The following is a 22,227-nucleotide window of genomic DNA, read 5'->3' as shown; positions in this document are numbered from 1 at the left end:
CACTGAAAACCTGCAGCATCAAAGAGTTCCCACTTCAGGATAAAGCTGAAATCCATATCAGCATGGTCCAAGAATTCAAAACCTGTGCAGAGCTGCTGAATTATCAGTGGGCACTTTGGAGGGAGCCCCAGTGAAGTGGAAGAATTGCAAATAGCTCGCTCGTCAGTGAAATAACGTTATAATCACGGTATTGACTGACAGATGGAGCTGTGTCATGGGGATCTTTTGCTCTGAGAAACACCATTTTAATACAGGGATTTAAATACTCCTATTTAAGGAGCCCACGGTGGATTAGCAGCAAATGAAAAGGATATGATATCGAAAAAGTGTGGCGCGCTAGCTAAATTTGTCCAAGTAATTAAAATAGGCTCGGGAATATAAAGATAAGAATGGGAGTGATATTTTCAGGATTTCTTCTCTACTATGATGTCAATATTGGATATTGATGTAGCTTTGGACTTCAATATTCCTAATTTTTTAAAATATGATACCTTTTTCTTTGAACTTGATATGGGAGTTAAAAAATATCACCACAGCGTATTTGTTCTACTCTAATTCAAATCTGGATCTGAGTATCAAGAAATAGTGGTGTTTTTCTAATCTGAAGTGGGCACCTGAACTCTTTTACCCTCTTTACTGCTTTTCTGAGATCCACTTAAGGAAAAAATGACACGTTCTGTAATACGGTAGAGGAATTCTCACTCAGGTGGGACCAGATGGAGCCTGGTGCATAAAGACCAGATTCAGATTCTACCTTTACATCCTGCTCCATTAGCTGTTTACAGTTTTTATATTCTCTCTACTTTTCAAGGTATGATTTGACAGCTGCTAAATGAAGATGATAATAAACAGTGATAATATTTAAATGACACCATTAATATTTGGTATATTGGACCAAACAGCAGGTATATTTGAGTGCATAGACAGCCAGATGAAGAAAAGCAAGTTTCAACTTTTTTTTCCCCTCCTCCCCTCCATCTTGTCCATCTGGGCCATTTGCCTTCCTAGTTGGGAAGTCAACAGCACAGACATCAATGCATTCTCTTGAAAGCTGGGAAAATGGCTTGGCAAGCTTCATGTTACCTTCTGTTAACCAATTTTATTTGTTCTTAATTCTTTTTTTTTTTTACCACCTTAAAAGTGTGAGTGAGTGCTGGAACCTATGAAGGGTCCTTTAGACTTGGACTGCTCTATTCAGCCTTCTGTACTTTTGTGTTTCCTCAGTGCTCCAGTCTGGAACACTCTGATTTCAGAAATGTCTTTGGTTGCTAGAAAGTGCCTCTTGCTCTTGTTCTTTGCATTGCTGTTGCCATAGTATCCCTATCAGTGCTATGGCACAAATGACAGGCAACGTACAGCTATGACTTTATAAATAGGATTCTGGAAGAACAACACTTTCCTCACAACATAAGATATTCGACTCTATATCCAAGCAGAAAACTTGTGTCACGTTGGGATATTTTCTCCTTAAAGGCCTACAGCTCTGGAACAGAGCTTCAAAACTATTACTAGAATTATTTTGAAAGAAAAAAATAAAAACAATTAAAAAAAAAAAAAAAAAACAGTGTATTGTACAAAAGATCAAGCATTGTAAGCCATTGTTGGTTGTTTACTCCTGCTAAACTAACACTGTCTATTACATGTCTATACCCTTTGGTCATTCAGGAAAATCTGTGACAGCAAAAGACACCACAAAAAGTCATGTTAGCATTTATCTAACGTGGTTTATAATTGTGCTGTGCTGCTTTTTCATGCTTCAAAGTGTTTTCTTTACTATGACACAAAAAGAATTTCAATGGAGTGGTTCAAACTTTGTTTAAAGTAAGTAAAAATATGCATAAGAATGTAATGCCAAGTTCCACCCCGCAGCTTTCCTTACAAAAGTCTTTAAATCCTGCTGTTGTTATTTTATAATCCGTGGAAACTCCACTGCAGATAAAACTGGGGTTAAAGGCTTATAATTTAGTTTTATTATAAAGCATCTCCTGGTATGATCTCAACTTTCAGAACTGATTCAGGAATGTTGTTGATGAACTTTTTAGATTGTTTCGTTTATGTACTCATCCTCATACTGCTTTTTTAAAAAAATACTATTTTTTATGTATTTATCTGGAAGATTTACATACCTGTCTATACAATATTTTTATATTATTATAATTTGTAATAAATACTTGCATCAGTATTGTCACAGAAGAATTTGGGATAGAGGCTAGAATTTGGTTTATATTTATGGTTGTTGTTGGGTTTTATTCATTTCCTCCCCTCAGAAATGTAAATTGAAGATATTATTCTATAAACATCAGGTTTTGAAGGGTTTTTTACCCCTGTTGTGTTATTTTTCATTTTAATTTGTAATAGAGAGGAAGAAGTTGGAAAATAGTGCTTTATGGTGTGCACAAAGCATGCAACCATTCTGAAATATTTTCAGGCCACCTTTAAATATCAACTTTTCGCCGTAACCCATAGATTTTTATTTGTGTTTTCCATAGGAAACAATGCAAATATATTTTTTTCAGTAATAATGGATACAAAGATGTGCTTTCCTGAAATAGGGGCTCGCTGCAGGTTGAACGTATGTGGGCAATTACTTCAATGGGGTGACAATTGCTGGAGCTGCATTTAAAGAAATATAAGACAGTTAATAAATAAAATTATAACAGCCAAGCTAATACACTTGTACACCATCACCACATTACTCATTAGGCTCACGCTGCTGCCGTGGCATTACCAGTGACGATAATCAGGAGCTGCTGATGACTTCCTTATTTGCATATTTAGAATGTAGTATTATAATGGTTTATAAAAGGCTGTTGGTCCTACACTGTTGCTTCACTCTGGACCCCTGGTTGGTGCTGTTTTGGGTGCTGTGTCACTGAATCCCTGAAGTCCTGCCCATGAATCAGGGAATTCCTGGAATGCCACAGGTCCGATGGTGTTGGTGCCGCATGAGCTGCACATCCCCTTCTCTCCCATGCCAGCAATCCCCTCCAGGTTCATTGAATTACTCAGGGAGCAAAGCCTTTTTCCATGAGTGGAGTCTTGCAGCATTGGATTTTTATTTCGCTTTGCTCCTTTTGTATAATCATGAAGCCAGAAAATGCTGTCCAGTGAAATTGTGCTGACATGGGGAGATCCGCCTTGCAGATAGAGTTGGAAGGTTCTTTATTTGTTGCTTACTTCCAATCCTAAGCAGTTCACTGTGTTGAAATGGAATAGCAATATTAATTGTTCCTAATCTGTTTCACTGCAAAATCAAAGGTTTTAGGCTAAATTACCCTGCAAGTGGTGCTGCTGAAAGGCAGTAACTAATGGGTGAAGGCAATTACTGGCTTCAGTAATTTCGTCAACCACTGCAACTTGATCTGCAGGAGTAAATCAATCTATGCTATGACAGGGAAGATAAAATGAGAAGAGACAGGAAACAAAATTACACTTTTACCTGCAGAATGAAAAGAATGTAGATGTGTTAGCACAGGTATATTTGAAACAGATGCTAAGCTGATAGGAGCTAAGATTTCATTTACGAGAAAAATCACTTTACATGGAGCTGTTGAACATTTATCTTACAGAAATGCTGTCCTAGAAGAGCCTAAATTCTGGAATGGCAGAATTATGTAAAGATTAGGCAAATATTCTATACATAGAGTTAAAGAGAGTGATTTATTTCTTCAAAGTTCTTGGCTGAAGGCTGTATGCAGCTAGAGAGACATCTGTGTGTAGCTGTAAGTCCTCCCATTCCACTTCCATCTTTCTTGAAGCTGTCAACAGTCTTGAGAGGGAGTGTATTATTATTCAGAATCCAGCTTGAAAAGTACAGAATTTTCCTCTGTGCAGAACCAGTTTGTATCTCCCTTTAAAGGTACTGGTATTCCAGAGAATGAACATTAACAGGCATCACCAAATTTAAAATTATATTAAATTTCTTACAGTTCAGTAGACAGATTTCCACACATTGTTGGCTGAAGTTCACCAGACTAAAATTAGGTAATAACATTTTTTTGCTACTTTAGGTTCCTGAATTAAAAATACCCAGATTTCTTTGTTGTTGCTAACAAACATTACATAATTTTGTCAGTGCAAAACTTGGGGGAGAATTAAGACTAGTGTTCTTCTATTCCCATATTTAAGCAAGCGGTATAAAAAGATCTGGTTCTCAGCAGATGGTTGCTTGCAAACTTCTTGCCAACTTTTTTCTTAGGAAACAAAAAAAAAATTGAGGACAATGTGGTGGAGAGATCAAAGGAAGAGGTTTTCCTGAGGAGCAAAGGAAAATCTCATGCTGGAAATAGGGATTCCTGTAATTATTTCTTCATTCAGTATGATCCAGCCCTAAAATTCTTACCTCAGTATTCAGTTAATAGTTTCAAGTAAAAAGTTGTGCGAGGAATTTTATACGTATTTGGGAAGGATTAAGTCAAAGTGACTTTACTAATGAGGCTTTCAAAGGGTTCATGTTGTTTGTTGTAGGAAAGGTGCTCCTTTAGTGTCTCTATTGCTTTAGGAACACACTATTCTGTGACTTCTAAAGCATTTTCCTTTTCCTTTTTCCAGCTACTCCTGGTGTTCTGCACGAATACTCATTAGTCATTCTGGAGATGGACTTGCTGTCTGGAACCTACCTCTTGGCAGTCTTGTTGGCCTGCATTGTATTCCAATCTGGCGCACAGGAGAAGAATTACACCGTGCGGGAAGAACTGCCTGAAAATGTCCTCATTGGCAATCTGCTCAAGGATCTCAACCTAACGCTGGACCCAGACGTGCCCCTGTCCTCCCCGCTGCAGTTCAAGCTCGTCTACAAGACTGGGGATGTGCCCCTGGTGAGGGTGGAGGAGAACACTGGGGAGATCTTCACGGCTGCCAACCGCATCGACCGCGAGAAGCTGTGCGCCGGCATCTTCAGCGAGAACCGCTGCTTCTACGAGGTGGAGGTGGCTGTTCTGCCCGACGAGGTTTTCAGACTGGTCAAGATCAGGTTCCTAATTGAGGATATAAATGACAACGCCCCCCTTTTCCCCTCAACAGTTATTAACATCTCTATCCCTGAGAACACAGCCATTAATTCCCGCTACTCTGTCCCTTCTGCCATCGACCCAGACATCGGGGTGAATGGTATCCAGCATTATGAGCTCCTCAAGGTGGGTTTTGTTCATTCTTCTCCATTACTGTCTGTGTTACTGTCCTCCCACAAATGTTGCCAGTCCTCACCAACCCGTTAGAAACCCAAAAACTGTGTACTGCAGTTGTGGTACAGTGCAGGTCCGTGTTGAAACGGGAATCTGTAGCCCTGAGTGCATTCCGGTGCATCGTATCCTCACTCTGTGGGAAGCTGTTTATGTACATGGATGTCTGTATAAGAGAGTGATGAAACATCCATGTCTCCATGAGTTCTCTACCAGCATTCAAAGTGTTTGTACACTTTGGCTGACAGTCTTCTTGAACCATTAAAAATACGTTCTTTTTGCCACTGCCAAGTGCAGCTGTATGTTGTGCTGGGTTCATGTCTCCCATTTTTATGGAGACTTTCTTGTTATGCCTCTTTTGCATGACTGTGGAAGCTCAGCAGTAGAACTTCGCCCAGAAGTTGATGTGATGCTCGTCTGTGTATTGATGAGCTATTCCAGAGTGAAGGAGTCCATTTGTCAAAGCAGCTTTGTAATGTCTGGGCAGGAGCAGGTCCAAGATATGCATGAATGCAAGGAGAGCAGTGCCGATGACCTTGAAAGAGCAGATATTTCATATTCTTGCTTCTTTCATTCTTTCTAGTAAGTAACAGGGGAACTGGGGTTAGGGAACAGAGGAGTAACATAAGCATGTGATGTTTATATAAACAAGAGTGTGTGATTGCTAAATACATGATCACTTTTGTTTGAGTTTACTGAAATAAACTTTAGAACAGGAAAGAAACTTACCCTGAAACTGTTGGGGGGAAGCTGAAAGTGCCCTCACTTCCTGTGATTTGGAATAGGGAACTATTTTGTGGTTTGGCTGCTCAGCAGCCAGTCTGGCCCTCATTACTGCCAGAGGAGTATAGATTATATAAACCAATATACTGCTTGGCTGACTGGATAGCTGATATTCGCTGATATCAGTACTTACTAGCAATTTAATAAAAACAAAGCTCTGCCTTCTTTTAGCTCTTTCAAATTGCTTGGAACCTGAAGCAGTTGTGGCAGTGTGGGTACTAAGGAGTGACAAAGACATAAAAATCTCTTCCAGAAAACTGCATCCCACTGGGCATTTCTGGCTAGCTATCAAAAAAAGGAGAAAATAAAAAAAGAGACCGCATACATGTCTGTCTGCTGTGAGTGCAGCCAAGGAACTTAAAACTTTCCAAGAACTTACTATAATGTTTGAAGTCTTTGTAGTAAGCTCTTTAAAACTTTTCCTAGGTTATAGGAGAGCAGGTATGTCTACGTGTGTGGGTTTGTTTGGGTTGTTTCAGATAGCTAAGCAGAAGCCTCCAGTAGGACACAGTCTTCTTTATGTGTCATGTTAAATGAGATTTTGGGGAATGAATAGCAGCATATTAAATAAATAACAGTAGGAGCAGAAAATAATGAAAAAGCCAGGGTTACACACAAAATGGGGCAAAATAATACCCGGTCTGAAGAGAGAAATGTGAGTTATCTGAGAAAAGGACTGCTATTGTAGGGGAAAGGAAAACTGTAGAAAACGGCAAAATCAGGAGTCCCTGGGCCTGATGAGCAACAGTTCAGATCCCCACAACAGCAGTCTTGCTTTGTGAGCTTATTTTTGGACTGTGCACTCAGAGAGAGAGAATGTAGCAGATCAGCAGAGTGGTATCACGTTTGTGTCACACGAGTGGGAGCTCCTCTGAAATCCAACCTACGGCTCTGCCAAGGGCAGCGCTGGGCACAAGGCCTTGTCTGGAGATGCAGTGCGAGATGAGATGGCCTGCCTGAGAGGCTTTTACCAAGAAATGTGCAAATAACTTTCAAATATCAAATTATTTAATTTTAGTCAGGGAAAAAATAAATTTTAAAAGGACCTGTTACATGGTTATTCAAGTGTCTCTGAAAAACTGCTTTTGCCACATAATGGAAAGAAAGGTGGTGAGGTTGAACACACACTGGTATGGACTGGAAGTTCTGAAATCTTGTGCTACATGTGCTGCAAACAAAATACTTTGTGAAATCACAGCCCTGTAGGCAGATCTTCTAAAAGATTTAGTTGCATTTTTCTCTTGAATGCCTGTTGGTCAGGTGTTTTTTTTGAGTTATGGATTCACTGCCTTTAAATGAGCCAGCAATTACACATACCTTGGAAATGATCTGTAAAAACCAAAAAGGAGTTTATGACAGCCAGACACCTCTTGGAATAGTATGTCCAGATGTTATTCTACTGGTAATTTTCGGAATGTTAGTATCAAAAGTAATTATAAAATGAATTAAAAAAACCCAGTAGAAATAAAGGATTCTGGTGAGCAGGCAGGAAAAACAGCATGCATTTCCTATAGCAGAGGAGGGCCAGGAAGATAATGAGAGGGATTAAACACCTTTCCTGTGAGAAAAGGCTGAAAGAATTGGGATTGTTCAGCCTGGAGAAATAAAAGGCTGCAGGGTGACCTTATTGAGGCTTTTCGGTTCCTGAAGGGGCTGCAAGAGGGACTTTGGACGAGGCCTGGAGAGACAGGACAAGGGGGAATGGCTTTTTTCTGCAGAGAGTAGGTTTAAATTCGATATCAGGAATAAATTGTTCCCTTCAGGGTAGGGAAGCCCTGGCACAGGGTGCCCAGAGAAGCTGTGACTGTCCCTGGATCCCTGGAAGTGTCCAAGGTCAGGCTGAACACTGGGGCTTGGAGCAGCCTGGGATAGTGGGAGGTGTTCCTGCCCGTGGCAGGAGTGTGGAACCAGGTGATTTTTAAGGTCTCTTCCAACCCAAACCATTCCGTGGTTCTGTGATACTCAAAGATGCACCACAGAGGAAGACTGGGGAGATGAAGAAAAAGGGAAGAGTGGGTAATGCTGAAATACCAGCAGGGAGGGTGACAGGCTCAGCAGAGTGGTGCTGCTTTTGCTTGCCTTTCCTCCCCAGCTGTGCTTTGTGTGCCTCATACTGCTCTGGTTTTTTGTGTGCTCTGGAGATGCTGGGATCTTCTGACCTTTTATAGCAGCAAACACGTGGGGGGACCGCAGCACAGGAAACTGCTGTGCCTTCTGAGCAGGATGGGTCTAGCAGGGCTGACGTGGCACTGGGGGGAATTTTGGGAAGCACCAGCTACAAAACGGATGGGCAGGGCAGCTTGGAGGTGGCAGAGGAGTGGGAGATGATAAGATGTGGAAATCACTTCAGAGAAACAGAAAAGCTGATGCTTTAGTGTGTGTGCTGCAACAGAGTGAAATGTGTTGTTCTGTATTTTGGACAGAAAGTAATCAAAATTTGACAAACTGTGCAACGAAGAGAAAGTTTTTCAGTTGTACTTCGCTTTTGAAACAAATTTCGCCAAGATTTGCTTATTGCCTGTGAGAAGCCAGGCGTGTTTTGCCCGACTCTAGGTAGATAGAGACTTTTTCCATAACAAATTCTAACAAAGAGTAAACTTCTCCCTACGAACTCAGCTGAGTCGTTTGTAGGTATTTAACACATTTTCAGCAGCTCTGTAGCTCCTGGGGAAGGTAACAGCCATGTGTTACAATATTTCCTCACTTTGGTACACTTACCTTACTGCCCCTCTCAAAGGGTGTGGAAAAGGTTGCATATAATTTTTGTATTTGGTTTCTTCTGCAAACTAGATAAGAACTGATAAAGTCTTTAAACTAAATAACATATTTTCATGGTGGGTTGTTTTTTTTTTTTAAATATCCTGACCCTCACTAAGACCCCTTAAAACAGTAGAAAACAAAACTTTGTATAAAATATATTTTTGCACTTTGGATTCAGTGGAAGCTTTGTAAAGCAGGATTTGATTTATTTAAAGCAAGACAGTGCTTTAATTACCACACTGATTAGCACTCCAGTATTTTTTTTTGCCTGCCTGCATTTTATCAAGGTGTACCTGAATAGAAAATGACTTCTTTATATGTAACTGATTCATGGCACTGCATCTTCAAAACTTTCTGGGTCTCTGACTTTCTCTACGCTGTTTGAAATAAAAAGGCAGCAGTTTTACTGTTAATAGAAAAGAGGAGACAGTCACGCAGAGCATCTTGCTGCTCCCCAAAATTGCCGTGCAAGGCATTATAAAAGACTCTGTTTCTCTGCTGAGATGCCCCTAGGTGACCATAGAGGGAGTGACATTAAGGTTTCACATGATAAACAAGGTTTGCTGTGAACAAGGGGAAGAGGGAGAACTTAGATATTATTTAACAATAGAAGAAGATTCATTTAGAGTGGGAAATAGGTAGATTGGGGAAGAGGGTGGCATAACACTGATGGTAGGAGTTGGTAGAAGGCACAGCTAAGACAAGAAATGAATGGCCAGAAGGAAACCCAACCATTTTTATCTCATTGAGATAACTACTTTAAGTATAAATGGGAAATGATAGGGAAAAAGAGCTGGGCACTCATAAATAGAAGTAGTCTGTGAAAACAGTAGGATGCAAGAGCAAATTGTGAATTGAAACCTGAATAAACAGTGATTTCTGATTGGGGATAAATCTACAAATACCTGTGTTCTGGTTTAACCCTGGGGCAGCTCAGCTTCCAGGGCTTTGTTCACCTCTTCAGGGCAGTCCCATTGTTTACAGACTGACATAAAATGTACATTGTGTCAGGCAGTGCACCATGGTGGTACAAATACCTACATGCTGCTGTTGATTACACTGTTCCAGTACCATTACATTTGAGCTCAAGGCAAGCTGATATTTAGTATAACCTGATTAATACACTTAATATTTATAGGTGTCACAGGCCTCTGCTTTGACTGCAAAGATTTTAGTGTGAAGCATTTCTTTGCTCTCTTAAATGTTAAAAAGGTGAGCTGGTTCAGAACAGGTTTTGAATAGAATTCCAGCTCAGAGTGCTTCCAAAAGGATTCATACAAGCACATGTTTTAAATAATATTTTTTAATTGATTGCTTAGCATTTCTTGTCAGCTAGGTATACCATGTACACTGAAGTTGTAGAGGTGCAACAGGAACAGAGCATTTTCTTCTGTGAGCTCATGCTGTGTGCTAATGGTTTGTTCCTTGAATCTGGTACAGTTTTGGGGAAATCAGGCCGGTGTTACTGTTACAGTTCCATTCCTCTTACCTATTACGGTAATTTTGCTGTATTTACCTATCAGAAGCAGCTGATGCATTCGTTCTAGAATAATACAATAATCTCTTTGTAGCTGTCAGTTCATACCTCTGTAATCTGACAAAATAGATTCCTGCTCAGTCTCACAACATGTCAGTCTTGCCTCTGATGAGGAGAGTTTCATCTTGCTGCTCTAGATCATCTTTGTGATGCCTTTCAATAGAAGATATCCCTTTCTTGCTGATACACTTTGTCAATTCCATGACCCATGGAAGATGGAAATCACAGTTCTTCATCATGCTTCAAGCATCATATTTCATATTTGCAACTGGGTATTTCTGAGACTCACAGCAGTGTTGGATCAAGTAACTCCTATCACTGTCAAGATCAGGAATGGAAGATGTGTTTTATGAAGAAATAAATCTAGGAAGGTAGTTGAAATTATAGACTGAGACTACATTTGTAGTTAAATGTGTATCAGAAAGTCATATTAATGACATCTTTGTTGTGATAATCCTGTTGGAAGCAGTGATACAAATCTGAAAGTCAAAAGCTGTAACAGTGGAGGAGGGCAACAGCCTTTCTCTGGTCTGTGTTTCAGTGCTGCACCAGTACCACCTGTGGGGTTCAGTACATAGAGAAAAAAGGAGGACAGAGTGGTTAATGTCCCTGCAAACAGTGCACAGTGACACAGACTTCAATTTTCTGCTCACCAGACCAACTTCACTGTCCCAAACACGAGCTGCTTGAGCCTCTCCTTCCTGTCCTTTTTTATGCTGCCATTCCTCCCGGTGGGAGCTGAGGCAGCCACCCTCCCTTTTACTCTCAAACCATGTTCCACAGCTTGTCACACTGGAATTACTGGGGATTAAAGTAACGTGGATGATTCTTTGTGTGGGCTTCAGCAGCGTGAGAGGACAGGGAAGTGGTGTATTGGCCCTTTCAGTAGGTCACAGGAAACCTGGGGTGCTTCTTATCAACATCTGCATTCTGTGAATAAACTGCCGACACAGAGCTTTTTTTCTGCATGTAAACAGATATTTATGAATATTGTCAGGACTTACTGAGTGTTGTAGTTAGACACTAATACAATTACGGAATTTCAACTTAATTTTTCCTAATTTTTCTACAAATCAAAAATTATTTGTGACTTTATTTTAACCCTCTTATAGTGAAATATTCTTGCACTTTCTGATTTCTTTTTTTATTAGCAACCCTTTCTAGAAATTGTTTAAGGGAAATATGGCTGAATTGTGGAATATGGCTATTCAAGATTCCAAGAATATTTGTTTTACCGATTTATATTTATTCAGGAAAATACATGATTCAGGTAGGAGATTTCTTGACTTCCTCATCAGACCAGAATAATAACTTTATTATTATTATAATTATTATTATATAAATTATAAATTATATATAAATATATATAATATATAAATTATATATAAATTATAAATGATTATTATAATTTCTCTCTTCTTATCGAGGAAACACTGGTTGTTCAGTGATATGTCAAGACTAATTGCCACAAAAATAAAATTACACTCATATTGATGTTACAGGTAACAATAGTACTTAGGTACCTAAAACAGAGAAATTATGTTCAACCAGATCCTAGATGTGGCGGTGCTTACAGACAAGGTGAAAATAAGATGCATGTTGAGAAAGCATTTGAGGGTTGGTTTTTTTTGGCTTTTTTTTTTTAGTTATTATGGGTTTCTTTTCCTTCTCATTGTCATGTAGCTTAGACTAAGATTTTGAGTTTCTGCTTGGAGAGGGGGATGGTTTGTTTTTCTTACTTCACAATCCTCTGGAAAAGTTCAAACCTCACCTGGATGTGATCATGTGCAGCTGCTTTATCAGAGGGGTTGGACCAGGTGATCTCCAGAGGTCCCTTCCCACCTCACCCACTCTGTGACTCCGTGGTCTCATCCCGCACAACTTTTCAGGACGGGCTGACTTCTACCCTCACTGGGATGTCTCAGATGGATTACACTGCAGACATTTGTGGGTCAGTACTGTTTCTTCTCACCCATTTGGTGTGCCACCATAGAAAGGGAAGTTAATGGATTTAGGGAGCTCAAAAATAGATTGAGGAAGTTTTTTTGCTTTGGAGTTGTGCTCCAGTCAAGCTCTAAGGTCACTATCTAGTGCTTCTAATTTAATAAATAGGGAGAGCTGGACATGTTGTCTTTCTAAGGTAATTTTTGGCTGCCCTTTAAAAGAGGGGGTTTTTTAGGACAGACAGTGATGCTGAGTACTTTTGTCCCAAATCCACAGTGGCAGCGGGGGAATTGGTCAGACCCAAAACATCTTTCCCTTTTTCATTTGCTGATAGAAGTGTTTTGGTTCTTCAGTTTTTTCACATGGATCCTCCTCCTGGGTGCTTTTCCACCCGAGATGTGGTTAATTACCAGCTGAAGATTTTGTGCATAATAAGTCTATTTTCATTATTTTATGCTGTAGTTGAAAATCCACCTTCTTCCAAATCCTCCACCCCATTTACCCATTTTTCTTGCTATCCAAAATATTGAAGTGTATGATTCTTTAGAGAAGGTTTTTTGCTAGAATAAAAATATTGCTCAGTAGTAATTTGTCTGGAGAGATCTGAACAGACAAGTGGTCATCTGTGAACACTGTTTTGAAGAAGTCACTGGGTCTGAGCTTTAAAAGGGAAAAACAGCTGATTTGCATTCCTACAGCTGTGATTTAGTGTCTGTGAGGAGATAAAACTCTGCCTCTGACTGGTGGTAGTGAGTCAAGAGTCAAGGTAATTGCCTCTTGTTGGTTGATACAAGGCTCCTTTAGGGTGGTTTATGGCATTATTGCTGTAAAACTGTCAGGTTCCGTTATCCTGACGTCCCTTTGGGGATTGAATGAGGACTGGAGGAGAAAGTCTTGCTTCCAGGCACAGCGAGTTCAGTGAGTTAGGCTGAGGGACAAGTTGGTGTCTCTGTGTGCATTGGAGGCTCTGATTTTCTCACTAGCTGTCACGAAACAATAATATGTAACGTAGCATGTTTCGGAGTGGGGAGGATGATGGACTCAAGCTGCGAGGCACGAATCTGTCAAACGCAGAGCTCCGCTTCATCTGTCTTAGCTGAGCACTCTTTTGCTGATGTCCAGACGGATCAGTTCACTGCTTAGCACAGATGTGGGGATGCTTTCTGAGCACAAAAGGCTCAGGGTTTGTTTACACGCTCCATGTGTGCGGCAGCACAGAGAAAGGGATGTTTTCCCAGCAAACATTGAGAAAACAATTGTGTCACTCGTATGAAATTGCCAATTACATGATCTATAATGCTCTCAATGGATAACCACAACAAAAGGGCTAAAATACGCCTTCTAAATGAAATTATACTTTGGTTTGCATAGATGCATGCTATTTCAAGCATGCAATGCCACGTGAAGTTACAAAAGGTAACGAAAGGGCACTCAGGACAGATTATGCTGCACCCTTAATCTTTCTCCTGCCTCAAAATCTACCATATTTTAAAGGTGTCACAGTTTTGTACATCACAAAGAAAAGAGGTAGGAGCCTTTTTCAAATGCTGTAGAAGTTACTGCCATGGTGCTGAGGCATTATTTTTACATATTCAGTGTCTTTATCTGTGATTAAAGATACTTCTCTTTGGCCTTTATTTTATCTTTAAAGAATGACCTGACACAGGTGTCTGAATTTCAGACCATTTATTTATAAATTATGTAATTGCATCTGCTTGATAAACTGGTCATCACCAATGTATCCAACAGGATTTAAACTTTTGTGGTAATTTTTATAGTTTAAAAGTTTGTCACTAAACTCAAATCTTTTATTTAATAAGAACCTTATTACTAAAGTCAGCAATAGCTGTCACCATCCAAGCATGAAATATATTACATTTGAAGACCATTATTTTTTCAACCAAATTAAAAACAATTATCACAAATTCTATGAGAATATCAACTAATTGTTACTGCATGTACTGTAAAATTGTAAAAAAATCCATTGTAATTCTTGTTTCAGAATAATTTTGCAAGGTTTATTTGTTTCTGCTTCCTTTACTTATGGTAATGGATTCATCAATGCATGGCTTACTTGTATTTTGAATGGCTGTCATGAGAAACCGCAAATTAGGTTTCCAGCAGATCCTAGTATTATTCTGATAATTAAAAATTCCAACTTATTAAGGAATAGCTGTCTTTTTTCACATGTACTTATGAGGTTATCAAAAAATTCTACTATTTTCAAAGTGCTGAGTGAAGAAAAGAAAAAGAAAAGGTGAATTTTAATTGCAAAAGATTTTTCTTTTGTCCAGCTCACTTTTCTAAGACCTCTTCTTTTGGGAGGGGTGAAGATTTGAAGATTTACAATTTTTAGAATATATTTTGAAAATAGGAGAAGTTGTTTCAGTTTTTCCTGGTTTAAGTTGTCATAAAATACACAATTAAAATATTAAAGTAGCTTTTATGATAATAATGTGTTCTTGATTTTCATTTTACTTTTAGCTTTCTAATATTGGATTTTAGTAATAAAGATTTAAATAATCCTAGCTAGTTCTCCCCCAAATACACTGTATATAATACTTTCTTTCCTTTCAGGGGGAAAGAGCTATCAAAGAATATATTTAAATCAAGTGTCAGCTATGGTTCATGGCACTTGACTGCATTAGTACAGTTATTTTTATTCCTGAAATAAAGGTGTATTGCAAAATAATTTATATTCTCTAACCCAGAAACATAATTGGCCTGAACACTTCAGTCCCATAGAGCTTTTGAAGCTGGGACATGTAGCAAAGACTATTTCAGACAATTCTGAAGAAACAAAAAGAAACATTGCTAAAAGGAATGAATTCTGAGTCATCAGCTGTCAGTATTGAAATACATTTTTCTCTCATTGTGCTGTAATTGCTGGCTCTATTAATGTGATGTATTCTTGCTTCAGTTATTGCTGATGTTCCGAAGTTGAATAATTGTAGTTTTTTCTCTGCTTTTTGAAGCAAATTGACGTTTTCTGGGTTTTTTTCTTTTCTTTTGAGTCAGGATATTCCTCTGTGTTTTTCAGACTGGGATATTATGTGGATTTTTCACTGTGAGAATACATTTTCCTCTTCATTTTAACCCCAGCCATATAATTTTTATCCTCATTTCCATTAGGGATTTTTCAAGATAATTTGTTGCAGCAGACTTAAAGGTATAAACAAATGAGTAACTTCTATATTGTTCCTCATCCTGTTTCCCATCTAGTATCAAAAATAGTACTCTGGCACTTATATATATGTTTTTGTGAATTGGACTTCGTTGGGAAAGCCAAGAAATATTGTGAATACCATAATTTGAAAGTCAGTCTTAAAAATAGACCCTAGAACACTGATAGAACTTTCCTGCTTTCCAGTGTTGCCCACTTTTTATTGTCTCACATAAATGAAGTATTCGTCCATGGTGAATATCCAAGATACTTACTATGCTTGTACAGTATCACAACTTGAATGAGTCCCTTGAAGTTTCCAGATTACCTGCTTCCCTGTAAGATTCTACATTAATGCTTATTTTTAGACTCTGAGGTATTTCAGTAGTCATCCCTCCCTCATAAAAACCTGCCATTTGAATAATTCAAACCTTCAACTGCCAGCGTCCTCCAGAGCTCCAGCAGCTCCGTGTCTAAGTGGACCTTTGGCAAGGCTAAAGAGAAAAACCTGTTAGTGTGTGTTTTAATATCTGTTTTAATATCTCCTTCTGATAGTTTTATTATTCATGTTTTGAAGTGCATTATGTTAAAATGTTATGACCTTTCTGGACACCTTCATTTATCATCTGAGCAGGACTTTGGGCTTTTCAGTCTTTGCTTGTTGCTGTTTTCAAAGTCTGTGGCTTCCTCACAAGGGGAAGAGGAGGGGCAGGCACAGATCTCTGGGCCTGACCTAAGGATGGCCTTGCAGGATGAGAATGAGTTTCCTCTGATCTTGTATCGGTCTCCAACATTTGAAATCAGATGCTTGGGAGAGATTGTAAGAACAGCACCAGCATATTTTCCCAAGCTGTTCCTGAGCTTCTGCTGATGCATCGCTGCCAGTTTGAGGCTCACAGATTTCTTGCCCAGCAGTGGTGATTCTGATAGTCTTGTCTGTCTGGGTTTTTGTTGGTTTTTATTTTTTTTTTTAATATGTGCAGTTTTTCCAGAGGTATTTTGAACCTATTTGTAAAAATTCTAAACTTTAAAATTTAATTGTTCAGAATATTGGCAAAGCTTTAGATACTACGATGTGTGATGATCACTTGTTTTAATTTCTGCTTACATCAGTCCACTGGTGGCATTCTTACACTATGAAAACAGCTCTGTCTGTGAAATGTGTTTTGGATGCAGGGATAAAAGAATTCAACTTTGTTACTTAACTTAAAAATGTATACAGTTTTACAGGCTCATGGGGGAGATCAGAAACTGGGCAAAGACATTCTCCACAAATATGCATGCCCATTGCATTACATTAAGTAGAAATAAAATTAATTTGGTTTATATTTAAAATGTGTATATGCTTGAGGTAAAAGGGGAGTAAAGGTTGGACATACAAAACTTGTTCTGCTATGCAGTGGCAGAAAACTTTGCACTACGAAGGAATATGGTTTTCTCCTAAGTTTTCCTGTGTTAAGGAATTGGAGGAACAGTCAAGCCTTTTTCAGAAGTGAATTTGCCTTTGTGGAATTAAAACCTGTGTGGTTTTATCCTTCCACATTATTTGTTAACTTTAATGGCAACTTCAAAATTATTTGATGATGGAGTGTATGATTCAGGGCTCCAGCTGGCTGAAAATCTCTGTCCCAGGCTTGAAACCTTTCAGTCAATGGTGTGTCTGTGGCTGTTGAAATCCTATCTTAACATCCAGAGGGCTGGAAGAAATGGTAAAACCATCAGTCTCCTCATCACTCTTGTAATATTCAGATAATACTGAAATAGTTCCTGCAAACAGGAGTGAAGTCTTTCAGAATCTATTTTGAATATTGTTTTAAGGTTTAACTGCATATTTGTCACAGCACAGCATATGCTTCAAGCTACTGAATTTCACAAGCAAGGTAGCAAAGAAAATTCCTTTTTTGTTACTCATTGCCTCTAACAAAGACCTGACTAACAGTTATCCACAGTGGATTTTTTTTCCCTTTTTATTTTTTTTTTCTTTGTATACTTGTGAGTAGAATAAGTTTATCCATCAGGAAAGGTTTTAGTAGCTTGTATTATGTTGATCAGGAGCTTCTGCCATGATTTGCATTTGAAATATTGAGCATCACTGTAAATCAGGAGACAGAAGTTCCTGCTGCAGTGCTGTGTGCACCTGGATCTGGCATCACTGAAAGCTAAAGAGATGCTTTACTCTCAGTATTACTGTGGAATGATGGGTTGGCTTTTCCTGCTGGGCAGCTGTTGGAACTAATCAGATTGTGCCTAAGAGCATAATAAGGAAAAACTTTAATAATGCTTAGCCCTCTTGGAAGCTCAGTGGCTTCAGCTGTCACACTCACTTTCAGTAATTTAGGTTTGCTGTTTTGTTAAAAGCCATAACGCTGGATTTCAAAACAGATTTCACTTAATTTTACATTTCACCATGGGTGCTTCCACATATAACCACAGTAGGCCTCTTCTTGTGTTACCAGTAAAGTTAATTGAGTGTGGAAGCAGAGCTTTGACTCTGTAGGTAGAGTGCATAAAAAATATAGTTTGATGGTGTCACCTGAGGATTTGAAGATAGTGCTCTATATTGTGAATCCACATAACAACAGAAACCTATTTTATTGTAGTGAGCAGATTTCTGTGAGCAAGTTGACTCAATCCTGTCTTGGAGAGTACTTGTTTTGTGTTCTTTCAGTGTCTGTGAACCTGATGTCTAATGACAGATGTAGTATTTGGTAGAACATCCTAGGCATGTTTTAAAAATAGTAACATGCCCAACTAAATTTTTGACTTCAGAAGCAACTCTGTGTTTAGCTCACTGCTTTGTAAACATAATAAACTGAATTTTTGTTCATAGCTTAATACCTTAATATGCAAGAATCCTAACAATATGCTAAACCCCTTAAGATAAAGAAAAAGAAAGTAATTAAGTGGACAAATCAAGGTATAGATGAAGGCTTTGTGTATAAGTTGAAAATTGTTTAAAGACTGTTTAAGATAAATTGTTTGAGCTGTGCTTTATTTTCCATGCTAATGGTCATTTTCCCAGATGATGGACATAAGTTAATATATTTTGCTGGATTTCAGGATGAAGTATTTTAATGGTTTTGGTTTGGTAGATTTGGTTGTTTACATCATGTTTTTAGAATATGAAGGCTAAACTTCACATTGAATTATTCAGAGCATGTTACCATGAGGTTGCTTTCTCCCAGGCCTTTTCCTGGTTCCAACCTGCGTGTGGCTGAGAGATGCTGTCTTTGCTAGCAAGTGTCTCAAAGCTGGATGAAGGCTCTGGGCACTGTGCTGGGTGTTTAACCGGGGGTTATGATCAGAGTGGAGCAGTTGGGAGGAGTCCGGGGGAAGTTTTCACTTCTTGTTTGCCACCCTGACGCCTTCCTGGCTGAAACCCCAAAGCTGTTCACGTTTTTCACGGAGGAAGAGGCCTCAGGTCCAATTTTTGTGTGTGCCTATTACGGAGTTTTATTGTACCACAAACAATATGTGAGCTGTTGTTTGGGAACATCTGTTTTAGGACAGTGATTGAATTCACCTCAGGAAAGTACATCACGTGGACCCAGACCTGGGAAAGCTTGGTTTTTCCCTATGACTTGGGTTGTATGAGTTACTGGGCAGAGATGGCTTCGCCTAACTTTGTTTAATTTGCTTTTTCTGGAATAGCAGAGTTTCTGAGAGGGCAGTCACGTTGCTAAATAACTCCTGAGCTTTTACTTACTCTGGCATTAACCTTGCTGTGGACGTACACCCATCACTCACTTCACTCCTAGCGTTAACCGCTCCGCGTTCTTCCCTATCAGCTGTGGGAGGGTTTGTCTCAGTTCACAATTTATTGGAGGATTCATGCTACCTGGTGAGACTAAGCTAGATCTTTGCAACAGGAGATGGGTATTATATTTACCTTTTCAAGCTGGTGTTCTTCATGCTTAAATATTGGCTTATGTGTTCTATGGTCTTACGTTTTTCTTTGATTTTTTTTTTTTTCCTTTTGGAGGAAAAATCCCTGCCCATTAGCCATAATTTTTAGTGTATATTCATGACTGAACTGCTATTAGGGAATATAAACACTGAACAAAAATTGAGCAGAAAAGCTGGAGGGGAATGATGGGTGTTTGGTGTTTCCCTTGTAAACATGCCATTCCAATATTTTAAATTTATTTTCTTGCTTGCAAATCAGTTCTATCAATTCCATCTCTGATTTTAAGACCGAGAAGTAGTTCAAGTGTGTTCAATTAGAGTGAAATTGGAATTTTATTTTTGTTTTTAGAAGGGAATATATTCTTGAGTAAAACTATATATTGAAGTATAAATCAAATACACTTTTAAGATTTTTGATCCCAAACTCACAGGGAAGCATTTTCTCGGAATATAACTCATTAACTGGAAGCTCAGAACAATTTATTTGCTAGAACTTTCAATACACACAGGTAGCAAGAGATTTCTTTTCGAAATTGACTTTCAGACTCGAGTTGCTGCCTTACAGTAAGGAAATGTTTCTTCTTTTTTATCTTGCACTTGTTCTAGTGAGTCAGATAAATAGGAGTCAACTGGAGGAGGAAGAATTTCTCTTCCTGAGAAACCTAGCACCAGAAAATACATTTTTGGTTTATCCCCTACTCTTCTTGATCAGTATGGTGAAAAGAGTTTTATTCACTGAGTTTCAGAATTCGGTGTCTCTGGAATATTTTTAGTAGTGTCACTCTGTATGTCTTCTCAGCTGCTGTCTCCCATTTATTACTCTGAAATTGCAGTATTATTTATTGTCTTCCCATGTGCACTGAAGTGGCATCTTGCACTTGCATACGTCACCTACTTTTACAGTTTAATGTGGGAATCTCACTGTTATTCTCTGAGAGTAATAAAAAAAGGATAAGTTTTCATTCCTCGAAAAAGTATAGCTTTATTTCTTTCAAAAGCAAAACTGATCCTGTGGCATTTAAATGTCACACACACATACTCCTTCTTATTTTGATTTTTACAAAACCCTGCAGAGTGGAGGCCTTGAGAGAGGCTTATGATCAGGTCATTTCTGCAGTATTTGTGACAGGTCTAGAATTCCAAAAGCCTGCTTGTGGAAGCTGGAGGAAATCTGTTCCAAGTGGAGGATGTAAACTCTTTTCTGCTAGAGTGTTTTTCTTCTCATCCTGTTACATTTTTGCCCACATGGGTTGTGAATTTTCTCCATTAAGACTGGATTTTTTAATCAACATTCATAGAGCAGTGACACATGGACATTAAAGTGCCATGCCTGCACATGAAGGAATGTCCTTGTGTTTTCTGGAAGTGCGGGGGGTTCCATGTATGTGAGAGATGCTCCTGCTATTCAGATGAAAGTTTCGTCAGCAATTTTTCCTAGAAATGTAAGCATAAAGGGAAGATACTGTGATTTTGCTTCCAGCTGAACTTTAGTTTTGGAAGGGTCTTAGGTCAAAGAAGACAATCATGCTAAACAACTTGTTGGAAAAGCAACAATATCAGAGGTTAGAATATGGGTTTGTCTTAATGAAGGTGCCGTGTGTTTAAAGATATCATAGACTTTGAATTTGTGTGCATGTATGTGTAAGAGGGAATGAGATTAATTTAATGAAATGAATTTTTAATTTAATTAATGTTGATCTGCAAATATTTGGGCTCCTTTTCAACAAAGCACGAGGATTTCAGTCTGTTTTATATTTTGTTATCCCATTTGCCACAAGCCGAATCCTCATGTACCCATGACCGCCAGTTTCCACTGAAATCGCTGCAAGCTGGGGATGCTGCACAGCCCCTGCTTTGGAGCAAAGGAATTTTCAGAACTGTCTGGGCTGTTTGTGTTTTCTGGTGTACAAGTGGCTGTCAGTTTGAATCCCCTCTGCCTGGCAGTGCTGATGTGCTCACGGAGCAGGTCGTGAGCGGGAGGGCACAGCGGGTTCACCCCGCGCCAACACCGGCAGCGCTCACCCAAGCTCCAAATGTGCCACTGGGAGCTGAGACACTGCCTTTGGCTGTTGAGGCAAAATGAGGTTGTGATTTAGGAGCTGTTCTGAGCAGCAGTGCAGAATTGTTAGTGCTTCCCTCCAAAGGCACAGTGCTGCGTTGGAGGCTTGTACTCATTTATTTCTCTTTCTCGCAGGTCCTCGGTTCTGTGCCTGTTCTCAGCTAGGAAATAGAGCAAATATGTAACTGTCACCTTGTATAATGCAAATATCAAAATTCACTTGTTGGATGTATTGTTGCCTGATATAAATCCTAATTTTTTTTTTTTTCCTTCATTATATATCTATAGTGAGACTCCAAAGGCAGAAACATACTGAAAGGCAAGTCAGACGTCTGGAGCTTTATCATGGGAATTCAGAGCAAAGCTCAAACATGTTTAATACCTTAATCTGAATATCCTCAGGGTGTTGAAAATGTAGCTTTTTGTTCAGTAGGATGTCTGTGAATATTTCTGAACAACTATAATGGAGGAGATTAAGAGGGGAGGTTGCCTCCCTGGTTGTTACCTGCAGCTGTTGACCTCCCTTGTTTTGGTAAAAGTGTCTCTAAATGAAAGAACTTTGCTTGAAGTTTAAAACTCTAAAGTCTAGCTCCCAAAGTTACGTTATAATGCTTGGTTTTTAAAGTTCAAAGTTCTAAAGTTTAATTTTAAACATGATTGTTAACTCAGAAATGGCTGCCTTTTTCAGACCAGCTACAAACTTTGGACAATTGATAAAAGTGTCTCTGTACTTCAGTTTCCCATCTTTAGTTAGTGTACAACTCCTTATGTAGCAGGAGTATTGTGAACATAAATTCCTTGCAGTTTTGTGGTGCAGCTGTGTATTTTTCTGAAATATGTAATTGTATGTCTACAGTGCATTGTGAAAGACCCCTCAAGTAATGGCCCAGTTCCT

General features: G+C 38.9%; 1 protein-coding gene across 3 annotated transcripts in view; it reads left to right on the top strand.

Moving 5' to 3' along the window:
* Window positions 1–22,227, top strand: part of PCDH11X (protocadherin 11 X-linked) — a 438,322-nt gene that overhangs the window by 39,267 nt on the left and 376,828 nt on the right. For all 3 annotated transcript variants that reach the window (XM_032123757.1, XM_032123756.1, XM_032123758.1), the window contains exon 2: window positions 4,552–5,135. In XM_032123757.1, coding sequence (XP_031979648.1) covers window positions 4,596–5,135 — 540 coding nt within the window. In that variant the 5' untranslated portion in view covers window positions 4,552–4,595. The remainder of the gene's footprint in view (window positions 1–4,551; window positions 5,136–22,227) is intronic.

This window comes from Corvus moneduloides, chromosome 14 (genome assembly GCF_009650955.1).
Source record: "Corvus moneduloides isolate bCorMon1 chromosome 14, bCorMon1.pri, whole genome shotgun sequence".
NCBI classification, from domain to species: domain Eukaryota; kingdom Metazoa; phylum Chordata; class Aves; order Passeriformes; family Corvidae; genus Corvus; species Corvus moneduloides.
This window is presented reverse-complemented; position numbering and strand designations above follow the sequence as displayed.